This window comes from Apiospora marii, assembly GCF_038362585.1.
Source record: "Apiospora marii strain CBS 49790 chromosome Unknown utg000003l_segment0_segment0, whole genome shotgun sequence".
Classification (NCBI taxonomy): Eukaryota; Fungi; Ascomycota; class Sordariomycetes; order Amphisphaeriales; family Apiosporaceae; genus Apiospora; species Apiospora marii.
Window position 1 is genome coordinate 2,127,320 of NW_027117374.1, and position 27,060 is coordinate 2,154,379.

Sequence of the window (27,060 nt, forward strand, 5' to 3'; positions counted from 1 at the left end):
GACCTCGAGACTCATGATAAGAGCTAGGATGACTGGGGGATTTCGCAATCCGGTGAGCGACCCCGCTCCCTCCTTACCTCCCTGCCCACTCCGTATGGACTTGTGGATCAAGTCACGATGGCCGGACGCCGCTGACAATCGAGCCCTGAGGTTATGATTGATCCCGGCCCAGTACGCCATGGCAGATGTCCATCCATCTACTTTGGGTGAGGGTGTCATCCACAAGAGCCGTTGACGGTCATGTCATGCTCAGCTCACGGGCGCAGTCCGACGTCTGCAGTCGTGGCCAATGGTGAAAGTACTGCGCAGAAGAGCACGGAGGGAAAGGCGCGCCGTCATGCGTCAAACAACCGTTGGGAACGTCTTCCGCGGGGAGACAACACATTCCAAGGCAGTGATCATATCACTCAGCCCAGGATGTGCAGCCCAGCTGACCCAGTCTGGCCCCCGCGTACGAGATCCCGGCCCCTTGCTCTTTGCTGAGCAACACGACCTTCGAGGTGCCAGCACCAAAAGAGACATATCGCCCGTATCGGTCGGCCCCGGATCCAGCGATTCCCAGGACTTGGCAAAGTGCGGTACCGTCGCATCGGAGGCTCTACTACATGTCCAAACCCCGGCCACCGCAGGGCTACGTACCTGCTACGGCACAGACCATGACCCCCCATGTCCACCTTCTCTTTGTTTAAGATTAGGGACCTGCTCCGAGCAGGTCCGTATCTTACTCGATCAGGCAATATGGATCTTGCGGGCTTCTCTGACTCTTAGTCTCTCCCCAGGCTGCTAGTTTAGAGCGAGCCTTCCAGAGCCCTAAGCCTTATGAAGTATGCAGTCGGGGAGAGATCCCCTGGAGCTAGCTGCGCTTGGCGATTTCAGGCTCGCTGCTACCGCCTGGGCCGTCGAAGGGATTATTCCCCTTGTAGAGGAGGCTACTGGCGCCAAGCCAATGTTGCCATCTCTTCGTCTCCTGCTGGCAGGCCTGTTTCTTGGGCAGGCATATTTGCGTGCCCGGGTAGAGGCCGGAAACAGCGAGTAAAAGCCCAATTCGGAGAGGTCCCGCCCCAGAACCAGACCAGCCACAACGTCCTGGGCCTGGCCCGGAGCCAAGTCGCTGACGAATGGTCTTTCCCTGTCTGAGGAAAAGCTGCATCACACCGCTGCAGTCATGCCTCAGCAATGCCTCACACCAAATACTCCCAGGTTAGACTCTTTCGTATGGCTTAACGTTTTAAGCAAGCGGTAGACTGCGATATGCACCACTGGAGGGTCGCAGAAGGCACGCGGCGGGCATACATTAGGTACCCGTGCCATCCAGATGCAGCGTTTTTGAGGGGCGATACATGCGTCTGGCGAACAGGCTGGATGGTGTACAACCAATCCTCATCATGCCCATGGCCTCCGCTGCTCGGCAATGCGCCGGCGTGATTACCTCATGTACCTGTAGGCTGAACAATCCATGCAGACCTCGCTGACAACGTCAATTCTGCCCCACGACTTTGCTATTCTAGGGAGAGGCAAGGTGAGAAGTCATATGATCGCACACAATTCCGCTCTTTCCCCCTGCTATGGCTAAGTAGTGCCGGGGATGAGAAGAGGGAACGCACGTAGCATCGAATGTTGGTCCTGGACAAATCTGTTTTAGCCCCATGCAGCAGTTTGCGAAGTGCACCCCCCTGGAGGAATGTTTCCTTATACCCCGAGCCCGCCCGTCCACTCTGCTACGACCTGTGTTTCTGAACATGATGCTTGGACGACTATGGCATGGGCAACTTCGCCAACGGCAAGAAAAAACTCACCCTCGACACGGATACATGGCAATTCATGGCCTGTAGCCCCTCATTTTTTCTGACCGGCATATCCGAGGGGGTTCGTGCGGTCGATGGGGGACTCCAGAGGCTCGTGTGCCCGTATTGCCACCCCAAGACAATAGACGTCACCAAGCGAGGGGCTATATTCATGGTATGTCAGCCTTTGGGCAATAGTCACACACGAATGCGGAGGGAGAAAACATGACAATTGACACGTCTTACACCCAACCCGGTTCTTAGTAAGACGGCGCCTGCATATTCTCTATGCGCATTTTATGATATCGACCGCGCTAAAGCGAAGGCTGGCCAGGGTTGGGCTGCCCACCCCCCTTTGTACTGGCTTCCAGAAGGTACATGGGCGTTGTTCGCCGACCCGACAGAGTGGGATCAACCTTATCGAACCAACAGAAACAGAAGCACTGCATTATGTGGCGGTAAGATATCGAGCCACTGAGGGCAGGTGCCGCACGGCTATTGCGAATGATTGATTGGTATTGGGCACGCCGCCGGTACCGCCTTGGGAGCTTCAGTCAGCGTCACTTCGCCCATCAAGCCACGGAAGCCTGGCTATTGACGGGGGGATCGGTTCTCCCATGTCCAGCGTGGATGTCTTGGTTGCCTTTCTGCAGTGGATGCAAGACTAGCGGGTCCAAAGGGAGCAGCTCCGGGCGGCGTGTAGGGAGTGGGCAGTATCAGCTAGCTGACCACCATCCTGGGAGCTACCCGGCGTTCCGCCCGATGGGATTGGTAGCGCAGTTGATCGCCTCGGGCGCTTCCCGCTTTCTGCCTTCTGTAGCACGGCAGGAAGGCAAACGAGCAAACATGCTGTCCCCCCACGGCCTGGGCCGACTTGTATCCCAATAAACGTGTCAGGCTGACGCGGACGGACCTGAGCGAAGGCCGCTCTTATCTTGTGTAGTGCCTGCTGATATCTGCCCAAGTAGGGAGGCGTTCTTATGCGTGACGTTGCTAAGCGAGTGATAGGGCTACAGGGGGCAGAGGGAGAGAGACCAGGCTTTCCTTGCGCACGCATAGCCCCCCCCCCCCCGACCAAGCACCAACACAGACGGCCACCAGCCGAGCCGGCCATAGTACCCGGCTCGTTTGTCGAGAGCTGATATGTGGGAATGCTGATCCACCAGCCGCCAGAGCATGCAAAACCCCACGCGGAGTGGGCAGCTCGACTGTTCCGGCGGGACGACATAGTGTCATTCAATGCTCTGCTCCATGCCCAAGGGGCTTTCTGAATTGCCGGCGCTGCAGCCGTCTGCTTCCGGCAGCGGCAATTGACGTCTGTCAACTTGTCACCGTCCTTTTGTACGCCTGCCACATGGTTGGGCGGGCCCAGCCGGCATGAAAGCACGGCTATCCAATGCTCAAGGTTGTACAACTAGACGTTGGATGTGACTATGTTGTTGGTCACACCTGACCTGGGCTTTATTATACAGGCTTATTTCGCGTTCCATCGCAGCAGCAGCCATCGTCGTCCTCCTGTCCCAGTGTCGTTGAAAATAGCACACCCCTCTTACCTAAGGTAATGACATCAAACACTTAATAACTCTACAGTACCATGCAATGCTCACCCAAGCCAGATTTAAGCCGAACTAGAGCCGCATCAAAGCGGCTGCACCTAACCTGCCTGCCGGGCCCACCTCCAATTCGCAAACTGGGCTGGATTTTGCTCAGATTTGTCACGTTTTCTGTCATGTTTTCTATCATATTGACCCCGTTTCCAGCATTCCAGTGCCTGCCGGGACCTCAAACCCTCTGCCAAGCACGACAAAACGGAGCAAACATGCAAACTGCAGCGCAACCCGCGCCGCCATTCGTGGCTTCCGTCGTGATATCGCAACGGCAGTGCCATTTTCGGCCCTCTCGTGGTATCTCTGGCGGACCCGTGACAAACTAGATCGCCGGGGAACCCACGCGACGGCGCAAGGCACTTTCCCAACTAAGTAAATCCCACAGTCCATGGTCCGCTTTTAAGTGGCGAGAACGATCCGTCTCGGCCTTCTAAAATCGATGACTGGTTTAGTCTAGTTTTTTTTTTCTCCTTTGCTCGCTCGTGCATCGTGCCGTATCGTCTAAATTCTACGCCGAATGCGGAGGCAACAATAGTAATAGTAGTTCGCGTTTACGCCGCTCAGCTCATCTGCGTAACCAGTCCTGACTTTTTTTTGGTCTGACCCTTGTGTGACCACCGAAGGAAAGGAAAGGATCTCGAGGCATCACCACCAAGGAAATCTACCGGATCGAGTAGCGCTTCTCTGCTGCGTGGTGTGTGGAGAAATCTAATCGAGCTGGACTTTACGGGGCGTCCTCCTATACCCGCCTCCAGGAGCCCGTGTCACGTTTCTCGGGATCTCCCTTGCTTATTGGCCGCAAAGCTCCGCCTAGAACCAGGACATCGCTCGCATCCATCTCCCCCGTCATACGCGGGAACTGCGTCACGTGCGTCCCCATGGCGTCTGAAATACCGCATGAGAAGGATGCCCACCTTCACGAAGACGTGGAGGCCGGGACCGGAAACCGCAAGCACGGCGGCGGTCTTTCGTCGTTCCTCGCCGTGGAGGACGGCGTCGTGTACAAGCCGGGGCTCGAGAGCAACCCGCGGTGGTACCAGCGGCTGCTGGATGCGGGCGTCGAGGACAATGGCGTCAAGCCCGTGCCGGTCGAAAGCCGAACCGACACGAGATACCACAACCTCTTCACCGTCTTCTCGACGGCCCTGCTTTGTGTATTGCCGTATGTTGTTGCCCGTCATTCCCTGCAACTACCCTTCTCATGCCCCTTTCAGTGCTGACTAAGTATGTGCATAGGATTCCTACCGGCATGCTGGGCACTACAGCGTTCGGCATGAGTCTGCGGGATGCCTCGTTGACCATCCTGTTCTTCTCACTGCTCTGCTCGATCCCGCCCGCTTACATGGGCTGCGGGGGCTACAAGACGGGCATGAGGCAGCTGGTCCAGGCCAGGTACTCCTGGGGGCTGTACATAGTGACGCTCCCGCTTCTCCTGAACGCGGCGACCGTGACGGGCTTCACCCTGATCTCCGCCATTGTCGGAGGCCAGACCATCGCCGCCATCAACCCGGGCCACGTGAGCGTCGACGTGGGCATCATCATCACCATTCTCATTGGGTTCGGCGTGTCGTTCCTGGGCTTCCGGGCGCTGCACGCATGGGAGCGGTGGAGCTGGATCCCCAATCTCATTGCCTTGGTCATCACGGTCGGCTGCGGCGGCAAGTTCCTCGTCAACCAGGCCCAGGCCGAGCCCGTCACCGCGCCACAAGTAGTCTCGTACGCTGGCTTGATTGCGGGATACTTCATCACGTTTGGTGGCACTGCCTCGGACTATTCTGTTTACTACAACCCCAAGGCATCCAAGTAAGTCCATTCCCTCTTCCGCCTGTGCCCACAAGGCCTGCTGCTAATTCTATGACAGAGTCAAGATCTTCAGCTACATCTACCTCGGCCTTCTCACTCCGTCGGTTCCGCTGCTCATTCTCGGGGCCGCTATGGGCGGTGCCGTCCCCGTGGTCGAAGGCTGGTCTGATGCGTACGACGCCTACGGCGCGGGCGGCGTGCTGGCTGCCATGCTCGAGCCGGCCCACGGGTTCGGCAAGTTCGTCCTGGTCCTGCTGGCGCTCAGCGTGCTGGGCCAGCTCGCCATCTCCATGTACTCGATCGCGCTGAACCTGCAGATGCTGGTGCCCATCTTCACCAAGGTACCGCGGTACGCCTTCATCGTCGTCGTCAGCGTCGTCATGATCCCCATCGGCATCAAGGTGGCCGAGCAGTGGGAGACGTCGCTGGAGAACTTCCTGGCCCTCATCGGCTACTGGGCGGGCTGCTTCGACGCCGTCCTGCTCGAGGAGTTCCTCGTGTTCCGCCGCCGCGACTACGCGACCTACGACCACGCCATATGGAACGTCGGCGGCAAGCTCCCGAGCGGCGTCGCGGCCTTGGCGGCGTCGCTGCTCTCGATGGGCCTGGTCATCCCCGGTATGGCCGAGGCGTGGTACACCGGCCCCATTGCGGAAAAGACGGGCGATATCGGGTTCGAGATGGCCTTTTTCGTTACGGCGGTTTTCTACTTGCCGTTCCGATGGCTTGAGATCAAGTGGAGGGGCCATCTTTGAGTGACGTGTTGGATACAAAATGGTGTAGGTCGATGTGATGCTGATGATGATTATGACATGACGTCCATACATCTAGATGAGAAGGATGAGAGCGAGATAGATAGACAACATTCAACTGTTGTGTCTAGATATATTTACTACCCACTATACGCCGAATGAGGATGATGTTCCTCGTTATATAATTCTTCTGTCTGATTAATAATCACTTTTGCGATGTAAGCCGCGTTGGCTGAGTAAAGAATGCTGGTCTCAACTTCAACTAGGCCAGGGGACACAACTGCAATATACGCGACAACGTACTTCATCAATCAACCATGGAGTAACCAGACAATATCTATCTGTGTATCTAACTAAGAACTGGTCTTGGAGATCTTGCCGCACAAGACGACATCCTCCCCCAGCGGTATCCAGGCCGTGTCCACGAGCCTGCCCGCCGCCACTGGATTTCCATCAGCACCGAGCCTCCGGGCCGGGACGACGAAGACGCTGCCGCCGCCCAGCCAGGTCGGCGCGATGGTGATGATGACGGAATCGATTAGCTCGGCGTTGGGCGCGCCTAGCAGCGAGCTGATGACCTGCCCGCCGCCCTCCACCATGATGCTGTCCAGGCCCTCGCTCTTGACGGCGCGGAGGATGTCGCGCCACTCCATGGCAGAAGAAGAGGCTGATCCCGAACCCCCTACGGAGATGTACTTGCCGCCCAGCTCCTCGAGCAGCCGCTTGCGCTCCGCGGGCGGCTCGGGACCCGCCGCGGCGATGAGAATGTAGGGCGCGAGACCGCGGCCCCCGCGCGCGAGCTGCAGGACTTTGCTCTGCTCCGTGAAGGCCCAGCGCTGGCGCGGGTCGATGATGATGGGCCGCGGCTGCTGCGGCGGCGGCAGTCCGTCGTCGGCGGGGGCGATGCGGCAGTTCAGGCCCGGGTCGTCGGCCAGGGCTGTGCCGACGCCGACGCAGATGGCGGCGTGTCGGCTGCGCAGGTAGTGCGTCATGGCCTTGGACTGCGGGCCGGACAGGGTGGTGCGGGTGCCGGGGGCCAGGGCCAGGGCCGAGTCCAGCGAGGTCGCGTAGGTCAGGGTCACGAAGGGGAGGAGGGGGCCATCCTGGGTGCCGGAGGAGGAGGACGATGTTGCCGGGGCCGGGAGCTTTGGGGGGGAGGTGAGGCTCGAGCTTGCGCGCGTCGGCCTCGGGGAAAGTCAGGGTTGCTTCGCTCATATTGGAGATGACCGAACCCCCTTTTTCATACGCCTCTGCTTACAGGACGAATTGCTGGCTGCCCGGCAGATCTTGGCAATGGCCTTCCCGCAAGACCACAACTCAAACAGACTAGTAGTATATCCCCGTATCTTCCTCTGTCCGGTTTCTGGTCCTAACGAATATCCACTATCCGGATGCTGATCTGTGGCTGTGCTAAGTCGTCGTTATGCGATGGGCCGGGCCGAGTCGCTGCCCAGGAACCATCCGATGCCCCAATATGCCCGCTAGCCAGCCACAGGTTCGTCACACTTGTGCGAGGCTGCTTTCTTCTGCAGCTGTCTTTGGGCGATGAAAGACGATCGCTTCTTAGGATCACCTTAGCGTGAGGAGATCCGTGACCTAACCGGAATGAGTAGTAACGGGCTCTGCTGTAGACGCCCTTTGCTTCTTCCTGCGTGGGACCGGTGTGCTACCTGCCGCAGGGAACATGGAAGAAACCTTTTCAGCAGCAATGTGACGTGTAGAAGGCTACCCGGTCAAGATGTGTATGTATGTGTCTGGGAATGGAAGGTGCATGCTTTTTGTCAAATAGTAGGTTCGCACGTCCAATCGGGACTGGCAGATTCAAAAACCATACAGGCGTACCCCGCTATAACTCTGGGGACGGTAGATATACTTCCAATAGTATACCTACCTACAGACGAACCGCACATCCAAAACGAACCTCACCTCACCTAACCTAATCCTCACCCACATTGGGGTCATGCAGTTGGCTTGCTTGTTAGGTAGCTTACAGTTGCAGTACGACATATCATATGCACTTCAACAACACGCACAGCATGTAACCTGCCTAGTTCAGATCCAACGTGCATGCATGCCATTTCCGATTATGCATTCGTATGACCAAGTAAGTCGCAGCCAAAAGCAAATCCATCTCCCGAGATAAGATTTGCGAACCACATCGGATCCTCTGCTCTAGCAATTGCGTGAGCTGGAACCAAAGGCTTCAGCTACCTACATACCTAGAAATCAAAAGTACATATATTGTGTGAGGCTTGCATGGTATCGTAATGTGCGACCATTCCATTTCGAGGAGCTCTTCCAGGAAATGACAGCCTTGAAGTTCCATATATCACAAACAATATACAATACTACTACATCAAGACCACTCACCCCTCTTCGCAATGAGTAGGCCTCCAGAGTCTATTTCCACCAACTAGCAACCGGCACGTCGGATACTTCGACACATCACATTTCTTGCGTCCGGTGAGGTTCGAAACGTCCGTCCGGTCAGCCGGAACAGACGGCACGGATGTTGGATACCACAGAGAAGCAATACGGGACACAGGTGGCAGGGTACATACACTTACTTGTCTGTTCACGGCAATATCCATTCTCAGTGGGACTCGCCGATGCAGGGCAAGACATAACAGACTGCCTCCCTACCCAGAGGCACGCAAGAGCTGCCCGTCTTGCAAGGGGGGGGGGGGGGCGGTTTTCTTCATGCTCGAGATAGATCGTCCCGCATCCGGTGAGAAACAATCTGGCAATCTTAACCAAACAGTTTGCTTTTGCAGAAACTGTTGCACCTGTCCCGTTCCGTTCTTCGAGGGCGTTGGGTGCGTGGGGCCCTTAGGGGTCTTTTTTTGAACCGCCACATCCACTCCCTCCGTGTTCAGGGTTGCTCTGTGGCGATGCACTATGGGCAGGCAATGTTTCCAATTGGGCTGTTGGGTTCGGGGCTTGAGGGCCCCGTCCCCCCGTCCCTCCATGCCTGGCATGCGCTTTCCTGCACGCTTGACACCTTGACACACCCAAGCTGAAAGGGAGCACGTCCCCTAGGTGCCAGGCCCCAGTAATCCGACCTTCCGGTTGGCTGCGCAATCCTGAGACGTCTTTGGTTTCTGGGTATCCCGGAAGGGGGTTGACGTACCTACGCCGTAAGGTTTGCGACTCGCGAACGCGCCTATTGTGCATCCTTTGATACAGACATCGACCCCTTCGTCGGGCTGGGTACACTTTAGCTGAAGGCAATTTGATCATCCATCACATGTTCCAAACTCGTTCTCGTGATTGTGAAACGGACAGAAGTCATCCCCCATAACCTAGAGTCCTATCCCTCTCCCCTCTGCACTTTCCTGTGGGTTCCATCATCTCTCCCAACTTGCCTCGTTTACTCGCCGATCTCTTCGTTTGCCCGCCAAGAATTTTTGTAATACAGACAAGCCGTTTATGCCAAGCCTCGTCCATTCTGATAATCCTTATTCCGAGAGGAGGTCGATTATCCCAAAGACATTGATTGGCTTTCGCGCGGCGTTGTCAGCTGTCTCGCTTCGCCACATCCATCAACGCCATTCAATACCACATTCGGACTTCGTGTCTCTTCCGCCCGCAGTAGCCGGACTGCTGACCTAACCTACCTATTCCTCCATAACTGAACTTCCTCATCGTCGCCTAACCTACCTAATACCACCGATACCTTCTTCCAAAAACTCGAACCTCAAACACCCCGTTGGCGACCTGTCTTGCTACCACCATTTGGACTACGCCTAGCGCGCCATAGCGGCCCCGACGAACAACCCCGTAGCGACTTATCATACAACACCACCAAACCAAATCAAGATGTCGAAGCCCAACGGCGACGAGCCCCCAGCCTACCCCGGCGGTCCTCAACAGCCCCAGCCAGCCTACCAACAACAACCACCCCACCCATCCCAACAGCAGCCCGGGGGCTTCCCGCCGCCGCAAGACGGGCAGTACGGGGGATACGGCGGGATGCCGCCTCAGGGAGGCTACTACCAGCCGGGACCCCAGATGGGCTACTACCAACAACAACCTGGCTACGGCCCCGGGTACCCGCCGCAACAGGGCTACTACGGCCAGCCGGGCTACTACCCCCAAGGCCAGTACCAGAACCAGCGGTCGAGCGGCCCTAGTTTCGCAGAGGCCTTGCTAGCTAGTTTAGCGTGTTGCTGCTGCTTGGACTGTCTGTTGTTCTAAAGGATTCCAAAAAGCAAAAAGTATGCACACAATGGATTTTCCAATGCAGGGGGAATCCCGCGGGAGGAAGAAGTATACACGGTAAAAGAGGCTATATATTCGGGTCACGGGAAGATAAAGACCGCAACCTGGAAGGGCTGTATGATACCATGGAGCGAGTACGACTTGGGTGCCCCAATCATGTCGAAGGCGAAAACACGCATTGTAGGGGTGGGTTTGGTTGGAAGATACGTTGACTACTGGACCAGTGATGTAAATGCACACCGGGAGAAGCATGCGATGGGATGTCGCGGGTTTGTTTTATGTTTTGGCCGAGACCATGGGCTGTTCCCTTTTTCATCATTTCAGCATTAGGAGCACGGCGTACATGGGGGTTGAACAAAGATCTTTTATCGCAACGTCTGGAACGCCGGCTTTGCAGTATCGCTTAGACGTTTATACGATTACTGTGAACATAGTCCTTTTTGTAATCGAACATCACTCTTTTCCCTGTGTCTTATATCGGATACCACGCAGCCCAGTCGCAAAAATATGGTTATCTTAAGTAGTGGATAAGGTAAGTAATGGCTAAGTTACATCGGCTCACTCACCATGACGTATGTCACTACACGTCTATCTGCTCATGCAAGGCTGTTGTACAGCTCCGAGAACTTCTCTGCGGCCTCCTTCATACAGTCATGGCTATAGATAGCCTGCTGGACCTCGGGACTGGCCCACTTGTCCGGCACCGGCGCCCCCTTCTCTTTCGCCAGGGCGAATTGCTGGTCGCGCTCCTGCTTGGCCTGGCCCTCGCCCAAGTGCAGCGTCCGGCCCGAGAAGGCCGCCATCTCGACGCGGTTCCACGTCGTCTCCTTCCGGAGGAGCTCGTAGACCCGCAGCGACTTGGCCAGGGCTTCCGGGTCGGCGCCCGCGCCGGGCGTCAGGCTCACCACCTCGGCCAGCACGGCGGCGTCCTCGATGGCCATGGCGGCGCCTTGCGCCATGTGCGGCAGCGTGGGGTGGCAGGCGTCGCCCAGAAGAGCGGCGGGCCCCAGCGTCCATTGGGACAGGACCTTGTGGCTGCGCAGCCGCCACTCGCAGACCTCGCCCTCGGGCACCATGTCGAGCATCTGCTGCACCAAGGGGCAGAAGTCGTCGTAGACCTTCTTCATCTCGCTCTTGTCGCCCTTGGTGGTGTATGTCGCATTGGTGGCGGCCGCGAAGTTGGTGTCGGGTTGGCACGTCGAGAGGTTGTAGATGGTGTGCCCGGCGATGGGGTATGCGACGATGTGGCGCTTCTCGCCGATCCAGCGCATGGCGCACTTGGCGTCCAGGAGTTCCAGGAGTTCCGGATATGGCTCCATCTTTTCACGGGGCAGCATGATTCGGTAGCACGCTTGCCCGGTATCCTCGACCTCGGCATCGATCTTGAGCTCGCGCAGCATGGCATAGCGCAGTGTCGATTTGATCCCGTCGGCGCCGATGAGAACATCGGTCTCGAAGGTCTTCTCCTCGCCGTCCCGGGGCTTCACCGTGATCTTCGGTCTCCCTGGGCCGAAGGAGTGGACCCGCACGAGCGACGTGCCGAAGTGGAACGTGACGCCCGCCTCCTTCTGGCATGCCTCGTACAGGCCTCCGGCGAGCGAGGCGCGATGCCCCGTGCAGTGCGGGTAGCCGTACTTGTCCTTCACGTCAGCCATGACGACGTGGACGAGCTCGCTGTTAGTGGGCCCGTCCACAATCTTGGTCTCCAGCACCGTGGTCGCCTCGCGCTGCAGCTGCGAGCCCTCCCAGCAGCCCAGGCGGTCGAGAATCCGCAGCATGTTGGGGGCCAGCTGGATGCCGGCACCCACGAAGCCCAGATTGGATGCGGTCTCGTAGACGTCGATGTGCTTGAAGCCTTTTCTCGCGAAGCAGAGGGCGCTGGCCAGACCGCCCATGCCTTAGTAGGGAGGCAGTGTTAGTCATCGGCACATTTTTGGGCAAGGCATGTCGTGAATAGTGGACTCACCTGCGCCTATGACCGAGATCCGAAGATCCCTGAAGTCCGCCATGGCTCTCCCGTATAAGTGGAAGAAAATATGCTATCTCAGGCAGCGGGGGTTGTGGAACTTTGTGGAATTGAGAGAGTATATCACCGAATATCTACGAGGAACAGCGATAGCCGAGACAAAAAGGTTCCCGTCAGGATATATAAAAATAGTCTTGGCCCTTGGAAAAGGAGCTGTAAGGGACCAGTAAGGGAGGTAACTGACGCTCCCTGACAGGAGACTGGGTGGGACTTGACGACATATTAGTTATCGCGGGTCGGGTCCATACATTGAAGGCTGGTGGCTGGAACGTCAAGGGATGCACAAGCAAAATCTTGGTGTGGGGTTATCATGTTTGGTAGGTAGTTTACCGTCGGTTGAATGTGGGGTAAGTCAATCTCGTGGGGTCATCGGCATGTTTCGTGAAGTTCTGGAAAGCAGTATCGACCCGAACTTGGCCGTGACCGGGTAATAATTCACACGTAGACTGGAACCCAAAGCTGTGAATGAACCACCAGGAACAAGTCGGCGATTTAAAACGGCCGACACGCACACTGTGGCCGCCCCGATCTGCCCCAATCCCGCCAGTGACGTGTTGTGGTCCCTTGCTTACCCGACAACCTTCCATACCTTCGAAACATTCAATTGCATAGAGCTACTGCCTGCCACCTGCCACCTGCTACCGTCTTCCAGTACCGCTTAAGGCTTCGAGTCAGTTATACTTCCCCAAATCAGACAGCCCCAAATAGCCTACTGACCCGTATGCTCCGCACGTGCTTCCAGAATAAGAGCAAAAAGGTATATTAGATTTGACAAAGCCGTGAGTAGGCCAATCGGAGCTCGTCAGTCGAGATGACACCACCCCGCTGATGCTGACACTTTTGCAGTCACTTTAAATCGACCATGGCTTCCACCAATACCCAAGTACCCCTCATCACCGTCCTAGGGTCCCTCAACATCGACCTAGTCTCCTATGTGCCACACCATCCCCTCCCCGGCGAGACGCTAACCTCGACCTCCTTCTCCGTCTCGCCGGGCGGCAAGGGCGCCAATCAAGCCGTCGCCTGCGCCAAACTGTCCCGGACCCGGACCTCCGTCCAGGATGGCAACGAGACGGCGCACATCCGCATGCTCGGCGCCGTGGGCGCCGACACCTACGGCGACATCCTGAGGAAGAACCTGTCCGCGCACGGCGTCGACGCCTCGGGCGTGTCCGTGCGCCCGGACCCGGCCAAGACGGGCGTCGCCCTCATCGTGGTCGACGAGCCCACGGGCGAGAACCGCATCATCCTGTCGCCCGAGGCCAACCACTCGCTGCAGCCGGCCGACTTCGAGACGCTCCCGGGCCCCAGACCGGATCTGCTCATCATGCAGCTCGAGATCCCGCACCCGACGGTCCTGGCCGCGCTTCGGGCCGCGCGCGCCGCGGGCGTCGACGTGCTGTTTAACCCGGCACCCGCCACGGCCGACCTGGCCGAGGAGACGTACGAGGGCCTGGCGCACCTACTCGTCAACGAGACTGAGGCGGCGACCCTGGGCGGCGTCAAGGAGGCCGACATTGAGAACGAGGCCGGGCTTGCGGCCGTGGCCCAGAAGTTCCAGGCCCGCGGCGTCAAGACGGTTATCATCACGCTGGGCGGCCGCGGCGTCTTCTACCGTAGCGGGGACGGCGCGCAGCAGGGACTCATCCCCGCCGAGAAGGCCAAGGTGGTGGACACGACGGCCGCGGGCGACACGTTCGCCGGCTCGTACGCGCTCGAGTTCGTGACCGCCAAGGCGCAGGGGAAGCCGTTCGATATTGCGGCCGCCGTGCGTAAAGCCAACAAGGCGGCGGCGAAGACGGTCGAGAAGCTTGGAGCGCAAGACTCGATACCCTGGTGTGATGAGCTCTAGGCGGACAACGAATAGAAAAGCCAAAGCGAAGTAGTGTATGAATTAGGCCTCAAAACCCTTACTCTATTGTCATGCGAGCTACTTCTACCATCAATAAGAAACAGTAAAATATCTCGAAGAGAGGGCTACTCCCTATACTGCGTCTCTAACGGCGACCATCACTTTTTAACAATTGATATAATGGGAACCCACCCCTTTTTGTCGTTTATTGTATTAACCCCTGTGCCGCGGTCCATCGCTAGCCGCCGCTTCGAAGCCTTCGTCTTTAGTATGTTGCATCCGCCTTTTCCCACCCAAATAGCACTCCTCAGGGGTTGGAACAATACTGGAGAGGAACATGGGCTCAGCAACAACATCATGCATGGCCATATCGCGTAACAACAGCTCCCGTCTGCCCCTTTTCTCGTCGCCTGCTGCTCCTGGAGTTTCCGATAGATCAGGAAGCAGAGAGTCTGTAGAAAATCCCGGAATCCGTTTCACACTGCTCACGTAGTAGCTCGGCTGACTACCCGAAGAGGTGCGCCGCATCTCCGTCCATATCTTTCGGGCCTTTCCGGACAGCCCGCCGCCGTCTTTGGTGGGCTCCGGGCTCAGCGTCCCCTTTCTCAGGCTAGTCTGTCGCCTCGGCACTTGTAAGGGTGGCGCTGTAGCCGTTCGCTCCGGAGGAGCGGCGGTGGCTCGGACCGTCTCTTCGCTGCCCTGGATATCCGTCCCTGCGCGCCTGTTGCGGTATAGAGGGCTCGTCGGGGTCGCCGTGGGTGTTTTAGTAGTGGCAGTCGCAGTAGATCCGGCCACCTTGCGCGGCGTGGACCGGCTGGCGACGATCCGGTGCATGATGTCGTTGGCGCGGATCGGGCCCCAGTGCGCCGCGATGATGGTGAACAGGGTGTTGGACACGGGCGCGCAGGGCCGCGGCCGCGGCGACCAGTCGGACATGGGGTTATTTCGGGTAATGACGCCCGTGGCTCGGGTCTCGAGCCGCGTGCGGGATCGCGACACGCCGTCTACGGCAGCCGATGCCGCGTCCGCGCTGCCGCTGGCGTCGCTGAACGCTGGGAAACCGGAGTGCGAGTACGAAAGCCGCACCTCGATGTACTCGGTCTGGACGTTGCCGAGATGATACTCGAGGTCCGCCATCAGGTTTTCCGAGCCCCCGCTGTGCGCCTCTCCGTCGGGGCGGGGAGGCTGCGAGGCGTTGATATGGACTTGCACGAGCGTCAGCAAGCTGGAGCCGGGCCCAAGTACTCTGTATCGTTGTGGTCAGTATAATGAACTGGTCCAGCAGTGCAACGAAGAGCCATGGGCACCAACCTGCTGGCGGGCTCGTTCAGTGTATCAATGATCACACTCTCCGAGGTAGGGAGGACCTGGACGTTCACATCATATAGATAACCGTATCGCGACAGGCCTTCTTCGCAGTGATGCACCGGCAGAAAGCATTGGTCGCTGTGCATTGCGTTCTCGAAGCCGCGGGAGCAGTCGACCGAGTACGGGCGGCAGAGCTGGCCGGATACCTCGATAGCCGCCTAGACCATGGTGCGGCCGTCATCCAGCGTCTTGGCCTCGGGCGTGATGGCCACGTGGGGGACGAGGAGATAGGGGTCCTGGATGGCCGACGACCCGTCCGACACTTGCACGGAAGAGAGGGAGCCGCCGCTGGGCTGCCGCGCGTCGCCGCTTTGGCTTCGCTCCCCGTAGATGCCATCGTAGCCGAGGGGCAGGAACGGCTCGGGGTCGTAAGATGCCTCGGTGCTGCTGTTGCTGCGGGATCCCGGCGGCTCGAACAGAGAAGAGGTTCGGGATACTCGTGGTGAACCATACAGAGAGCCGCTTAGATCGCGATCTTGTAAGTCATAGCGGCGGCAAGTGGCCTTCGACGATAGTGCACGACCATTGGAGAACGATCTCAGCTTAGTCAACAGCTTTGGCGTACTCCGGAGTACCTGATAGCTTGAAGCTCTCCGAGATAACAGCGAACTTTTCGGTTTGGGCGTGACTGGGTCTGTGGCCATTGTAAGGAGTTTGTTTCGCTCAGGGGTGCGAGGTAATGCTCAGGTGCCCAAACATATGCAACTCACCCTGTTCCAGAGAAGACATGTTCGCAGCCGAATTCCCCAAAGCGCCTCCGTCATCACTACTCTGGGACTGGCCCTGCGCGTTTCGCCGTTTTTTGATCACTGTCAGGGACTGAGGCTGGATTCTCCAAGGGTTTCGACCCATGCTTGAGGCGGTGCTGCTGCTGGACTTTCTCGTAGGACTGCAGTAATGATACGATGATGCCTCACCCTCTTCTTTGACAATATGGAGGGCGGGCGGAGTCAATAATGCTTCCATATCTCTGATCGTCATCTTAAATGTGTTGAGATGCGAAGATGTCACTGAGCTGCATATTGGACGAGTGACGGAGCTTCATATTCCAAAGTCAGAGCCAGGCAAGCAAGTGGTTGGCAACTGCCCCAGCCATTCCTGGACTTTATCTCAGAAAGGTAACTTGATGATATATATCATTGAGTTCATGACGCTTAGCCAAGGTTCTGTGGCATAGCCACTTCCATGATTCCTACTACCAATCTACCGGGGTGGAAGCCGTAGAGGTAATTGCTGCAGGCAGCTTGTTTCCACCTGCCTAGAACAACCTAAAATGCGTCAATTCATAAGCCGCAGCTTCCACAGAATCAGCAGGCACGTTCTCCATGCCCGCCTGATGAGCAATCGTAAGGGCGTCACGGCACATGAGACCCAATTGAGGTTATCTGGCGAGTTTTTTTGTCGCCTCGCAACAAGTGGTTCAGCGGCTTGCAATTCCAATTATCTCATTCCGGTGGTTACCGTGTCTATAAATGTACAATTGGTCGGATCCCGCATGCCGTGCCAGTCGACCGAATACCGCTTCATACACGTGCCGCCACTCTACTGCTTGGACTTCTCGCCCTTGTCCGCCGAGTCAAGGAATTTCCTAAGGCCAACAAGATTAGCTATTGTGATCGGTGGGTTTTGGGTGGGCTCGGAATCGCACTTGATGAAGTCCTCCTCGTCGGGGCTTGAGGCGTTGATGGGAGGAGTCTGAGCGGCCTTCTTGGCAGGGCTGGGACCGCTGGTGGCGAGGTAGGTACCGCCGAAGAGCGCGGAGAGGACACCCATGGCGAGCTGTTCACGACAGGAGTTAGCAATTGGAAGCGCAGTGGCCGGGCAAGTTTGTTGTCGAAGTAGAATTCCGGGCTCGGATTCGAAGACGCAAGGACATGCCGGGGCAGCCCTGGGGGGCGACTAACGTAGTGGGAGCCAATCTTCTGGCCGGCAATGCTGTACATCTGAACCATCTTGGCGGTATTGAAGCGATTGACCTGCTGCGGGTGGGTGGATAGTGAGAGGTTGATGGTAAATCGGATATGATAGTCTTCCAATGCCAAAACTGCGCAGTAATTGATCTTTTGGTAGCCTGAGCTTCAATTTGCTGCTTCTGCCGACGCACTGACCATCGAAGCGCTGGTAGCTGGTTTGGACACAGTGAATTGAGTCCCTCCAACGTTATCGGAATAAGCAGGCTCCGAGAAACCGATCTCAAAGCCAAGCGCTTACCGATCTTACCCGAAAAGGCGCCCATGCCACTTCCCAAACTCCGAGAGCTCCTACCCTGTAGCTGGAGTTAAGGAAGCTATCAATTGGAACATGCGGTTACGACGTCACAGAGGGTAGCTTATTTGTAGCAGTGCGTTTTCACAAACTATGTGAGAACGGGTTTTCGCTCGTCCTAACCCCATCAACTCAATACAACACGCATAGACTTTTCACCATCTAGGCTTGAACCCCTGATTGGCAGTAAGCTGTCCTATTTGCATTGGAAAATTCATTGGTCTCTGTTGTTTGCCGTTGAATCAAGTATTTCCATCATGTCTTGGCTGTGGGGAAAAGGAAAAGGCCCCGATAAATCAACACCTCAACATGCCGCCGACGAAAACCCGGCTCATCCCAGCGCGGTAGCACCCCCGTCGACGACACCCGATCCTCGCAAAGATGCTACCGACTTCGACCCCAACCGCCTGCCGGAGCGTAAGAAGCTCCCGCGGGGCATGCGGCGCCTGGTGGACAAGGACGACAAGGAGGATAACTACTTCGACGAGCTGGTAGATGGCTACGTCCCGGACAGCACCGAGTCCAACCTGCGGTACGCCGCCTACGCCACCCGCCTGCGCACCATCATGATGTCGGCCCACCGCTACGTCGCCTACACGTCCGACATTGGCGAGTCGTTCCGCCCCGTCGCCCACCCCTGGTTGGTCCGCGGCGCCTACGGTGTCAGCTGGGCCTACATCCTCGGTGATGTGAGCTACGAGGGCTACAAGGCCTACTGGCAGAACCAGCGCAAGACCAACCCGACCGTCGAGCTCAGCGAGCGCGCACAGTGGGCTACGGGCCTGACTAACCACGCCACGACGACCCCGGAAGCGGCGGCAGCTGCCGCCGCAGCCGTAGCGGCCCCGCCGGGTGTGGTGATGCCGCTCGAGGACTACAGGACCGTCATGGTGCAGCGAGGTATCTTCCAGAGTCTTGCCAGTATGGGTCTGCCGGCCTTCACGATCCACAGCGTGGTGCGGTACTCGGGACGGGCCATGAAAAATGTGAAGAACGCAACACTGCGCACGTATGGTCCGATCGGTTTGGGTCTGGCAGTTGTGCCGGCGCTGCCGAGTCTGTTCGATAAGCCCGTCGAGGGAGCTGTCGAGTGGCTCTTCCACAAAGGCTTTTCGCTGTATGGTGGAGAGCAGTTCGTGGGAGAGCTGCCCTCTACCGGGCGTGAGGATGCCCTGTCTCACAAGCCCGTCTCCAAGAAACCCAAGGAAAAGGAATTGTAACGATAGAACGAGCAAAACCGGCGCTCTGGCAGTGAAATATTAGGTTGGCGTTTGGGGATATCTCAGCTCATGTGGTCACGAGATGGGAATCCATGATACACTATATATATGATGTTTGAAAAGCATCAGTATTGTAACAATCAAAGAATAAATCGAAACGAGGGCTTTAGAGTCATTGAGTATGATGGCTTTATTTTGAGTTCATATATTTGGGGGTATCCTTCTCTCTGAGTCTCTTTAGCTGGTGTGAAACCAAAGGTTCAACGCAACAAAAATAGAATCTATGCTCCCCGGAACGCCGTTAATGCAAGATCGTCGACTCGTCAATATGCTGAACATGCTACATCTGGATCAAGTCCTCAGGGGCGCCCACTCCCCTTAGCAAGACCACCGTGTTTCCGCTCGTCAGCGCCACGCCGATCTTCTCGTTGTACTCAAGGATGCGGCCTCCCTCCACGTGAAACACCCGTAGCTTGTCCTTTTCGTCGGCCGAAGAGTTATTCACGTTTTCGACCTGAAGCCCCTTGGCCGCTACATCCAGGAGGCGGCCCACCACCCAGTCCTTGCTGAAGAAGAACTCGCCCTTGGGGAACTTGGCGGTCGTGGTCTCGGCCTCGGCTTCCACGTAGAGGTAGACCCGCTTCTCCGCAGGGAGCTTGGCGTCGCCCTTGGCCGTCTTCTTGAGGTTGTTGACGGCGACGAGCCGGGCGCTCGCGCTCGTGGGCTTCGGCTTGGGCAGCGCCCGCGACGCCTGCTCCCGCTTCTGCGTGCCCCAGGCCTTGAAGCGGGCGAAGGCGCTGCGCGCCGCCTCTTTTCCGGCGTCGATCTTCTGCTGCGAGGCCCGCGCCCCGAGCGGCACGAGGTTCTTGCAGTCGTGGTCCTCCTGCAGCCGGTGCTTGAGGCAGTAGTCCCGGTTGCAGCGGTCGCAGTGCACGCCGGGCGTCAGCGAGGTGCCCACCGTCGTCTTGCAGTCTTGCCCGGCGCACGGCTTCTGGTCCACGAGGTCGCGCATGCGCTTGCCCTCGCCCGCGCTCGGCAGCGCGAGCTGCGCCTCTCGCCGCCGCCGGGCCCAGGCCCCCTCGTTGGCGCATCGGTGGGCGGTCTCGGTCCGGTGGTCGAGGCAGAAGGTGTGTTTGCAGGACTGGCAGAAGAAGGGGAGGAAGTCGAGCTGGTTGCAGTAGTCGTACTCGCAGTGAGTGCCAATCAGGGTAGCGTCGGCGGTGTCCATCTTGACGTAGGACGTGTTGGGGTTTTCGCTGTTGGAGGATGAGGAAGCCATCTTGAGTTCGGGTCACGAGAATGGTATGTTTATATATGATGTGAAATGAGTGTATCAGAGAATAGAATATTCTGGGTTGACCGACTGGGTGTGTAAGCCTATGCGCAACTCGCCTTTTTCAACTTTAGGCAGGACTGGTTCTGATAATGACAGCCTCTTCGGGGATAGCTGGGAGGCGAAAGGGAAACAGCCTTGGCAACGCGTACCTGCCAAAGCCAAGGTGTATTGCGAGGCCGTTGTTGCGATTGCGCAAGCTGAAATGTGCAAGTGTCAGAAGAAGGGTCTCGAATTGTCTCTCATTTGCTCCGTAAGCTCAGGTACCTAGGTAAGGCTGCTGCACCCCTTTAGCTGAATCGACAGGCCTCTACTGGCCTGTCCCGATAGTGGGTCTTGGCGCTAAAGGCAAATCGGCCCAGGCTCCATTCCAGCTGATCGGGCCCTGTGGCTTTAGATTAGTGCTGAATCCGGGGGAGCAGACTCAATGAGGTCACTCACGCATGCTACTCATACGGGCCAATTCAATGACGATGTATGTGCTGCCGTTTTGTTTTTGGTCTTGAAAAGGCTATACCTCAAGCTCCATTACCTTTTCACCTTGCGGCCAAGACCCATTTGATACATTCTTTCTCTCCGGTCTCTACCTTGGGCACACTTTGCATTCCCCATACTTTCCTTATGAGGCGACACAATGCCACCTCACGTTCCGCGCAAACGGTTGCGCTCCCGGTCACCTGTGAAGGGCGCACGCGTTGAGAAGGCGCCCGCCAAGCGCAAAGGGAGCGCAAAGGCACAGGTCACACCAAAGAAGAGAGCTATCCCGCGAAAGTCTACTTTATTTGATGATTTGGATGCGGGTGCAAAACAACGTTCTGCTGAGAAAACCAAATCCGCTTTGCAGCAAATGCATGAAGATGAAGGCGATGCAAGCGACAGCAGCTCTCTCAGCTCTCACTCAGACGCCGAATTCGAAGATGTCCCAGCTGCCAAGAGACAGAAGGTCGGCAAAGAAATGGTTGACGAGTCGGAAGACGATGATGACATGGAATTCGAGGATGTCCCAAATCAAGAACACCAATCAGATCCGGTGATCTCGGGAGATCTAGAGCTGACTCTCTACCAAGAGAAAATACCCCTGTCAACGAATTTAGGGAAAAAGGGGCCTACAAAACAGGAGAAGCAAGCTCGAATCCTCACTCACTGTATGCACGTGCAATTTCTTATGTGGCACAATGCCATCAGAAATTCGTGGCTATGTGACCAGGAAGTCCAGGCTATTATGATCTCACACTTGCCGCCGCGGTTATGGGAAGACGTTGAGCGATGGAGACGGAGTAGCGGGCTTGACGTGGCTCAGGAAGAAGCGCCCAAGGACAAGAAGAACGTCAAAGGGAAACCCCAAGCGAAGTCGAAAGGGAAGGGGAGGCAAGCAGCCCAGAAACCCACGAGGGATTGGGGGAATGCTGCCGAGCGGCTTGAGAAAGGCGTCCCGGATATGAGCCATGGTGATCCATTATTCCGACTTATGAAGTCGTTGAGTGCGTGGTGGAAGCAAAGGTTCCGAGCCACACAACCAGGGCTGAGAAAAGTTGGTTACATGGACATGAGGCGGTTAGCTAAGATCCGGGGAGGACATGAACACGAAGATCACGACCCCGAAAAGTATGGTGAGCGCATCAAGAGTTTGGAGGAGTTTCGGGTATGCGCGCAAGAATGTACTGGCAGTCGGGATGTTGGAGCCCAACTGTTTACCGCCCTTCTCCGCGGACTTGGTCTCGAGGCCCGCATGGTGGCGAACCTACAGTGTCTGGGCTTTGGCTGGAGCAAGGCAGAGGAAGCTGGGGAAGATACGCCAGCCAAGGAGGCAAGCACGAATGGCACTGAAGAGTCCAGTGCAAGCGGCAAGGCAGCCTCTGCAGCAAAGAGCAAGAAGAAGCCTCCCGCACGACCAACTCGCCGCCGTACTCGCAAAAGCGACGCCGATGCTCTGACGATGGACCTGGACGAATCGGACGAGTTTGCGGATCCCCTCAGTGAAGAAAGTGACGACGACTCGGTGGTCGAGATCACCTTCGAGCGCACCAAGTCTAGGGGGCCGGTCAAATCGTTCGACAAAGATTTGGAGTTCCCGCACTACTGGACTGAAGTTTTGTCGCCGGTCACTAACAAGTATTTACCTGTTGATGCGATTGTCAAGTCTATCGTTGGCACAAGTAGGGAGATCATCGAGTCGCTCGAGCCTCGCGGAAGTAAAGCTGACAAGGCCAAACAAATCATGGCCTATGTGGTTGGCTTTTCGCAGGACGGAACGGCCAAGGATGTTACTGTACGGTATCTCAAGAAGCAACTGTATCCTGGGCGAACCAAGGGCTTCAGGATGCCTTTGGAGAAGGTGCCCATCTACAACAAACACGGAAAAGTTAAAAGATATGAGCAATTCGACTGGTTCAAGACGATCATGAGCGGTTATGCACGCGGCAGCAGGAAGCAGCCTGTCACGGAGATCGACGAGCTCGAGGAGTCGACCGATTTGAAACCGGCCGTCCCTGAGAAGAAAGAGGTCAAAGAGGGCGAGGAGACTCTGCAATACTACAAACAGTCCAAAGAGTATGCCCTTGCAAGGCACTTGAAGCGGGAAGAGGCGTTGCTGCCCTCGGCAGTTCCTGTCAAGACCTTCCGTAACAAAGGCAAAGGCAACAAAGTCGAAGAGGAGGACGTATACCTCCGAAAGGATGTGGTCGAAGTCAAGAGCGCCGAAACGTGGCACAAGCAAGGGCGTGCGCCGGGGCCCGATGCGGTGCCCCTGAAGCATGCGCCGTACCGCGCTGCCACCACCAACAGACGGCGCGAAATCGCCGAGATGGAGGCGCGGACGGGCGAGAAGGTGCTTCAGCCACTGTACAGCATCGACCAGACCGACTGGATCATCCCGGACCCCATCAAGGACGGCGTGATCCCCAAGAACGACTACGGCAACATCGACATGTTCGCCGAGCACATGTGTCCCGAGGGCGCGGTACACCTACCGTATCGTGGCATCGTCAAGGTCTGCAAGCGCCTCGGTATCGACTTCGCCGAGGCCGTCGTCGGCTTTGAGTTCGGCCACCGCATGGCTGTGCCCGTCATCCAGGGCGTCGTCGTCGCCGAGGAGCACCAGGACCGCGTGCTGGAGGAGCTCGAGAAGGACGAGGCGGAGCGGAAGCGGAAGGAAGACGAGAAGACGCGCAGGGCGGCCCTGGGCGGCTGGCGCAAGTTCATCATGGGGCTGCGCGTGGCCGACCGGCTCAGGCAGGAATACCCCGACGTCGAGGACATCGAGGTCTTTCACCGCGACGGCAAGGGCTCTCGGCAACAACATGGCGGCGGCCCAGATGACGGCGATGATGACTTGCGAGCCATGCAGCAGAAAGATGAGGATATGGGTGGCGGGTTTCTGCCAGAAGGGCACGAAGAAGACGACGACGACGACGATGAAGACGAGCCGAAAGCAACTCATTCTTCAAGCTATTTCCCCATGGGCCATGAGGACGACGAGGACGATGATGGGGTTGACCCGTTTGAGATAGAATAAACCAACTACGGATCTTACTCTATATATACTGCGTTCCCAGGTATGTATAATTACAGTAGCAAGCGGCATCTTATGGGTGTGGATAGATCAACTACCGGTACTTGTAGTCTTTTTTTAATAGCTACCGACGTTTGGTGGTTTCTTTCTTCCTTTCAACAAAATCTCACATAGATCTGATCTATGAACCGAAGTGAATAAATACCTGTTGTACAATTCCAGAGGAACCTCCGTAACGCCATCCTGCAGAATTTTATATAATAAAACGCCAGTAATTTTGATCAACTCTACTTGTTTCTTTCCAAATACAAAACCAAAGAACTTGGGTGCATCATGGCCCTCCCCTTTTCAACACTTATCACGCTGTAAAATCAGGCTGATGACGCGGGGTTCCGAGTCCCGCGTCCCCGGCGACGGCGAGATGACCGGCCGCGGGACCTGCGGCCCGTTGTTCAAGAGGTACTGCTCGCGGGGGTCCTTGGCCGCGACGCGGACGGGCAGCCGCCGGCCGCCGGCCGCGAAGTAGTACGAGATGGCGGGGGCCTGCTCGATGGTGCGGGCGACGGGGATGACCTTGCCGCTGCGGCGGTCCGAGGTCCGCGAGTCGAGCCCCGTGCGGTCGTCGAAGCCCGTGCCCTGCATCGGCTCCAGCGGCACCACCTCGCTGTAGACCGAGGCCGTGTAGAAGGAGGCGGCACCGTTGTTGCGACCGTGGCGGCCGTCGCCGTCGCCGTCTGCCCGCAGGCCTCGGGCCGAAGCGCTGTCGCCGACGACGACGCTGCTCATACCCCGGCTGCCGCCGCCAAAGTGCTGCGACAGGGCCGTGGTGCTGCGGTGGCGACTGTAGCGGTCGATGGGGGCGGTGGCGATGGACATGAGGTGGGCGCTCAGGCGCTTGGAGGCGCGCTCCAGTCGCTTCTCCAGGACGTCGAGGTTCTGGCGCATCTCGGCGCCGTCGCCGCCGTCGAGGACGAAGCGCGACTCGAGGATTCGGTCCATGCTGTGGTGCTGGATGAAGAAGCTGGCGAGCAGGCCGACGCAGGCCATGGCCGTCATGATCCAGAAGACGCCGCGGAAGCCGTGGATGTAGGCCTGGATGGCGCCGACGCGGGTCGGGCTCTGCGGGGGCATGCGGTCGAGCTCGGCGACGAAGGCCTCGGCCTCGTGGGCGATGCGCTCGGGCAAGTGCAGGTCGTCGAGCTTGGCCGACATGAAGTTCTGGAACACGGTGCCGCCCACGGCCACGCCGATGGACATGCCCAGCGTGCGCATGAAGGCGTACATGGCGGCCGCGCGCCCGCAGTCCTCGGTCCGCGAGATGGCCTGGATGGCCACGTTGACGCTCGTCAGCATCATGCCGTTGCCCACGCCGAAGACGGCGAAGATGACCACCCACAGCTCCGTGCTCGTGTCCTCGTCCAGCTTCTGCAGCAGGAAGCAGCCGGCGACCGTCAGGACCAGCCCGGACCACACGGCCCAGCGGAAACGCCCGAGGCGCGAGGCGAGGATGGAGACCACGATGCTGCCGGGTACGAGGCAGCCGGAGATGGGGAGCAGGTTGATACCCGACTGTGTTGGGGTCGTCGCACGAACTGCCATGAAATAGAATGGGAGGTAATATAGTGCGCAGAAGAGCTACCAGAGATGATAAGAGGGTTAGTCTTAACTCCACTGGAAATGCGCAATAAGCCTGTATTTTTGCAGCAGAAGACATACCAGAAACCCTTGGGAAAAGGCGCACGTGTACGCCGCGATAGCGGACCTAGAGCCGAAGATGGACGGCCGCAGAAAGGGTTCGCGAGCACAGTACACCTCCCACATCATGGTAAGAAAAACGGAAGCCATGCCCACGGCCATGGGGACGATGACCTGGTTGCTGGACCAGCCATACTCGACCCCGGCCCAGGAGAGGCCGATCAGGAAGCTAGTCATGCCGCCGATGAACAGGAAGCCGCCGACCCAGTCGACGCGCTGCATCTTGGACTTGAAGGTAGTCTTCTCCGCATTGAGCTTGACGAAAATCGGCACCGTGACGAGACCGATGAGGCAAAAGGGGAACTATCAGGGTTGAATGGGAGGATTAGCCAGTTTCGACCAGTCGAAATCTCTGCTAACATGAAAGCTTACGTTGATATAAAAGCACCACTTCCACGTGAGCTTGTCGACAAAAACACCACCGACCAGGGGCCCGATGACGCTCCCGATGGCCCAGGCAGCCAAAACAATGGAGAAATACTTTGGGCGCTGCCGCAGAGGGACGATGTCGGCATAAATGACCTGACCCATCGTGATGATGCCGCCGCCTCCAATGCCCTGCAGAGTGCGGCCGGCAAAGAAGACAGTAAAGTCCTTGGCGACGGGGGCGCAGAGCCCAGTCCCCGCCGTGAAGAAGACGACCGAGGAGAAGAGCATTTCTTTCCGGCCAAAGATGTCGGACAGCGCTGCTATGAAGGGTTGGGAGACGGCACAGGCCAACAGATACGAGGTACCAGCCCAAAACGCATCTATTGTCGAGCCGTCCAGCTCCAGTGCTAGACTCTAGAATTTTCAGAAGTGTCAGTTTGGTGACGATAAAGGTGAGGTATATCATAGCTTTCGTACATACTGGCAGCACGGGTACGAGCACCGTAGCATCGAGAGCCACCATGACCGAGACGATAGCAATCGAAATCATGCAACCCCATTCCTGCCGCCGGGGCGTCCATTCCGGGGCCGCGATAACGGTGCCCCGTTCCACGGAGGATATCGACGATGCCTGTGGTTTCCCCATGTTGGTCCAAAAGAAAAATGAGCGTGGTCGTCGAAAAGACGAGGGACAGAAAACGAATGACAAACGGCCTCTCTCCTTGGCCAGAGCAGCGGCAAGGAACGACAAGCAAAGGAATGAACGAAGGGAATGGAGAGCAAAAGGTGAGCCAGACTTGCTAGGCACCTTTGCTCATAAAGAACGACAGTCCAACCGGCAAATAATATGTGGTCTAGCGAGCGGAAGAAAATGAGAGAATGGCCCTCGTATCCCATGGCGGTGTCAAAGCGCCAACTCATCTGCGACTGTGGCATGTGGCAGATTCCCAGGGTCTTCGACGAGATAAGCGTCGGATCTCGATCTTTAGCGACATCATCACCGCTGGGCGCCATTGCTTGTCCATTGCTTGTTCTGCCGATGTCCTAGCGGAAAGGTGGCGCCGACGGCGAGAGGTAGACAAGCCAGTTGCAATTTCTGCTGTTATTAGACCAGTCTCTAGTCCATTGCATAATCCAGAGATGACTGAAAAGGGCCGTATTTGTATTGGCTGCCCGGGTTTCGGCTTCTAGACT

At 57.3% G+C, this 27,060-nt stretch overlaps 13 protein-coding genes across 13 annotated transcripts; 6 read left to right on the forward strand and 7 right to left on the reverse strand.

Moving 5' to 3' along the window:
* Nucleotides 1-337: 337 nt before the first annotated feature.
* Nucleotides 338-1,036, forward strand: PG985_004168 (uncharacterized protein; the record flags this gene model as incomplete). Its single annotated transcript, XM_066823937.1, has 2 exons — nt 338-712; nt 833-1,036. 2 exons carry the CDS (start codon nt 338-340, stop codon nt 1,034-1,036), a joined length of 579 nt encoding a protein of 192 aa, XP_066687097.1.
* Nucleotides 1,037-4,269: 3,233 nt separating this feature from the next.
* On the forward strand, nt 4,270-5,949 carry PG985_004169 (purine-cytosine permease fcy22 protein; the record flags this gene model as incomplete). The annotated part of the gene is made up of 3 exons (XM_066823938.1): nt 4,270-4,553; nt 4,628-5,194; nt 5,253-5,949. The coding sequence occupies 3 exons, from the start codon at nt 4,270-4,272 to the stop codon at nt 5,947-5,949; spliced, it is 1,548 nt and encodes a 515-aa protein (XP_066687098.1).
* Nucleotides 5,950-6,299: 350 nt separating this feature from the next.
* On the reverse strand, nt 6,300-7,161 carry PG985_004170 (riboflavin biosynthesis protein Rib7; the record flags this gene model as incomplete). The annotated part of the gene is made up of 2 exons (XM_066823939.1): nt 6,300-7,049; nt 7,072-7,161. 2 exons carry the CDS (start codon nt 7,159-7,161, stop codon nt 6,300-6,302), a joined length of 840 nt encoding a protein of 279 aa, XP_066687099.1.
* Nucleotides 7,162-9,765: 2,604 nt separating this feature from the next.
* Nucleotides 9,766-10,143, forward strand: PG985_004171 (uncharacterized protein; the record flags this gene model as incomplete). Its single annotated transcript, XM_066823940.1, has 1 exon — nt 9,766-10,143. One exon carries the CDS (start codon nt 9,766-9,768, stop codon nt 10,141-10,143), a length of 378 nt encoding a protein of 125 aa, XP_066687100.1.
* Nucleotides 10,144-10,763: 620 nt separating this feature from the next.
* PG985_004172 (uncharacterized protein) lies at nt 10,764-12,176 on the reverse strand (the record flags this gene model as incomplete). Its single annotated transcript, XM_066823941.1, has 2 exons — nt 10,764-12,064; nt 12,134-12,176. 2 exons carry the CDS (start codon nt 12,174-12,176, stop codon nt 10,764-10,766), a joined length of 1,344 nt encoding a protein of 447 aa, XP_066687101.1.
* Nucleotides 12,177-13,055: 879 nt separating this feature from the next.
* On the forward strand, nt 13,056-14,045 carry PG985_004173 (ribokinase; the record flags this gene model as incomplete). The annotated part of the gene is made up of 1 exon (XM_066823942.1): nt 13,056-14,045. The coding sequence occupies one exon, from the start codon at nt 13,056-13,058 to the stop codon at nt 14,043-14,045; it is 990 nt and encodes a 329-aa protein (XP_066687102.1).
* Nucleotides 14,046-14,258: 213 nt separating this feature from the next.
* On the reverse strand, nt 14,259-15,499 carry PG985_004174 (uncharacterized protein; the record flags this gene model as incomplete). The annotated part of the gene is made up of 2 exons (XM_066823943.1): nt 14,259-15,291; nt 15,357-15,499. The coding sequence occupies 2 exons, from the start codon at nt 15,497-15,499 to the stop codon at nt 14,259-14,261; spliced, it is 1,176 nt and encodes a 391-aa protein (XP_066687103.1).
* Nucleotides 15,500-15,571: 72 nt separating this feature from the next.
* On the reverse strand, nt 15,572-16,057 carry PG985_004175 (uncharacterized protein; the record flags this gene model as incomplete). Its single annotated transcript, XM_066823944.1, has 1 exon — nt 15,572-16,057. One exon carries the CDS (start codon nt 16,055-16,057, stop codon nt 15,572-15,574), a length of 486 nt encoding a protein of 161 aa, XP_066687104.1.
* Nucleotides 16,058-16,955: 898 nt separating this feature from the next.
* Nucleotides 16,956-17,365, reverse strand: PG985_004176 (uncharacterized protein; the record flags this gene model as incomplete). Its single annotated transcript, XM_066823945.1, has 2 exons — nt 16,956-17,192; nt 17,318-17,365. 2 exons carry the CDS (start codon nt 17,363-17,365, stop codon nt 16,956-16,958), a joined length of 285 nt encoding a protein of 94 aa, XP_066687105.1.
* A 570-nt stretch (nt 17,366-17,935) lies between these two features.
* Nucleotides 17,936-18,898, forward strand: PG985_004177 (mitochondrial 18 KDa protein-domain-containing protein; the record flags this gene model as incomplete). The annotated part of the gene is made up of 1 exon (XM_066823946.1): nt 17,936-18,898. The coding sequence occupies one exon, from the start codon at nt 17,936-17,938 to the stop codon at nt 18,896-18,898; it is 963 nt and encodes a 320-aa protein (XP_066687106.1).
* A 340-nt stretch (nt 18,899-19,238) lies between these two features.
* On the reverse strand, nt 19,239-20,177 carry PG985_004178 (uncharacterized protein; the record flags this gene model as incomplete). Its single annotated transcript, XM_066823947.1, has 1 exon — nt 19,239-20,177. One exon carries the CDS (start codon nt 20,175-20,177, stop codon nt 19,239-19,241), a length of 939 nt encoding a protein of 312 aa, XP_066687107.1.
* Nucleotides 20,178-20,865: 688 nt separating this feature from the next.
* Nucleotides 20,866-23,745, forward strand: PG985_004179 (uncharacterized protein; the record flags this gene model as incomplete). Its single annotated transcript, XM_066823948.1, has 1 exon — nt 20,866-23,745. The coding sequence occupies one exon, from the start codon at nt 20,866-20,868 to the stop codon at nt 23,743-23,745; it is 2,880 nt and encodes a 959-aa protein (XP_066687108.1).
* A 345-nt stretch (nt 23,746-24,090) lies between these two features.
* On the reverse strand, nt 24,091-26,512 carry PG985_004180 (uncharacterized protein; the record flags this gene model as incomplete). The annotated part of the gene is made up of 4 exons (XM_066823949.1): nt 24,091-25,377; nt 25,459-25,800; nt 25,870-26,280; nt 26,348-26,512. The coding sequence occupies 4 exons, from the start codon at nt 26,510-26,512 to the stop codon at nt 24,091-24,093; spliced, it is 2,205 nt and encodes a 734-aa protein (XP_066687109.1).
* Nucleotides 26,513-27,060: the final 548 nt, after the last annotated feature.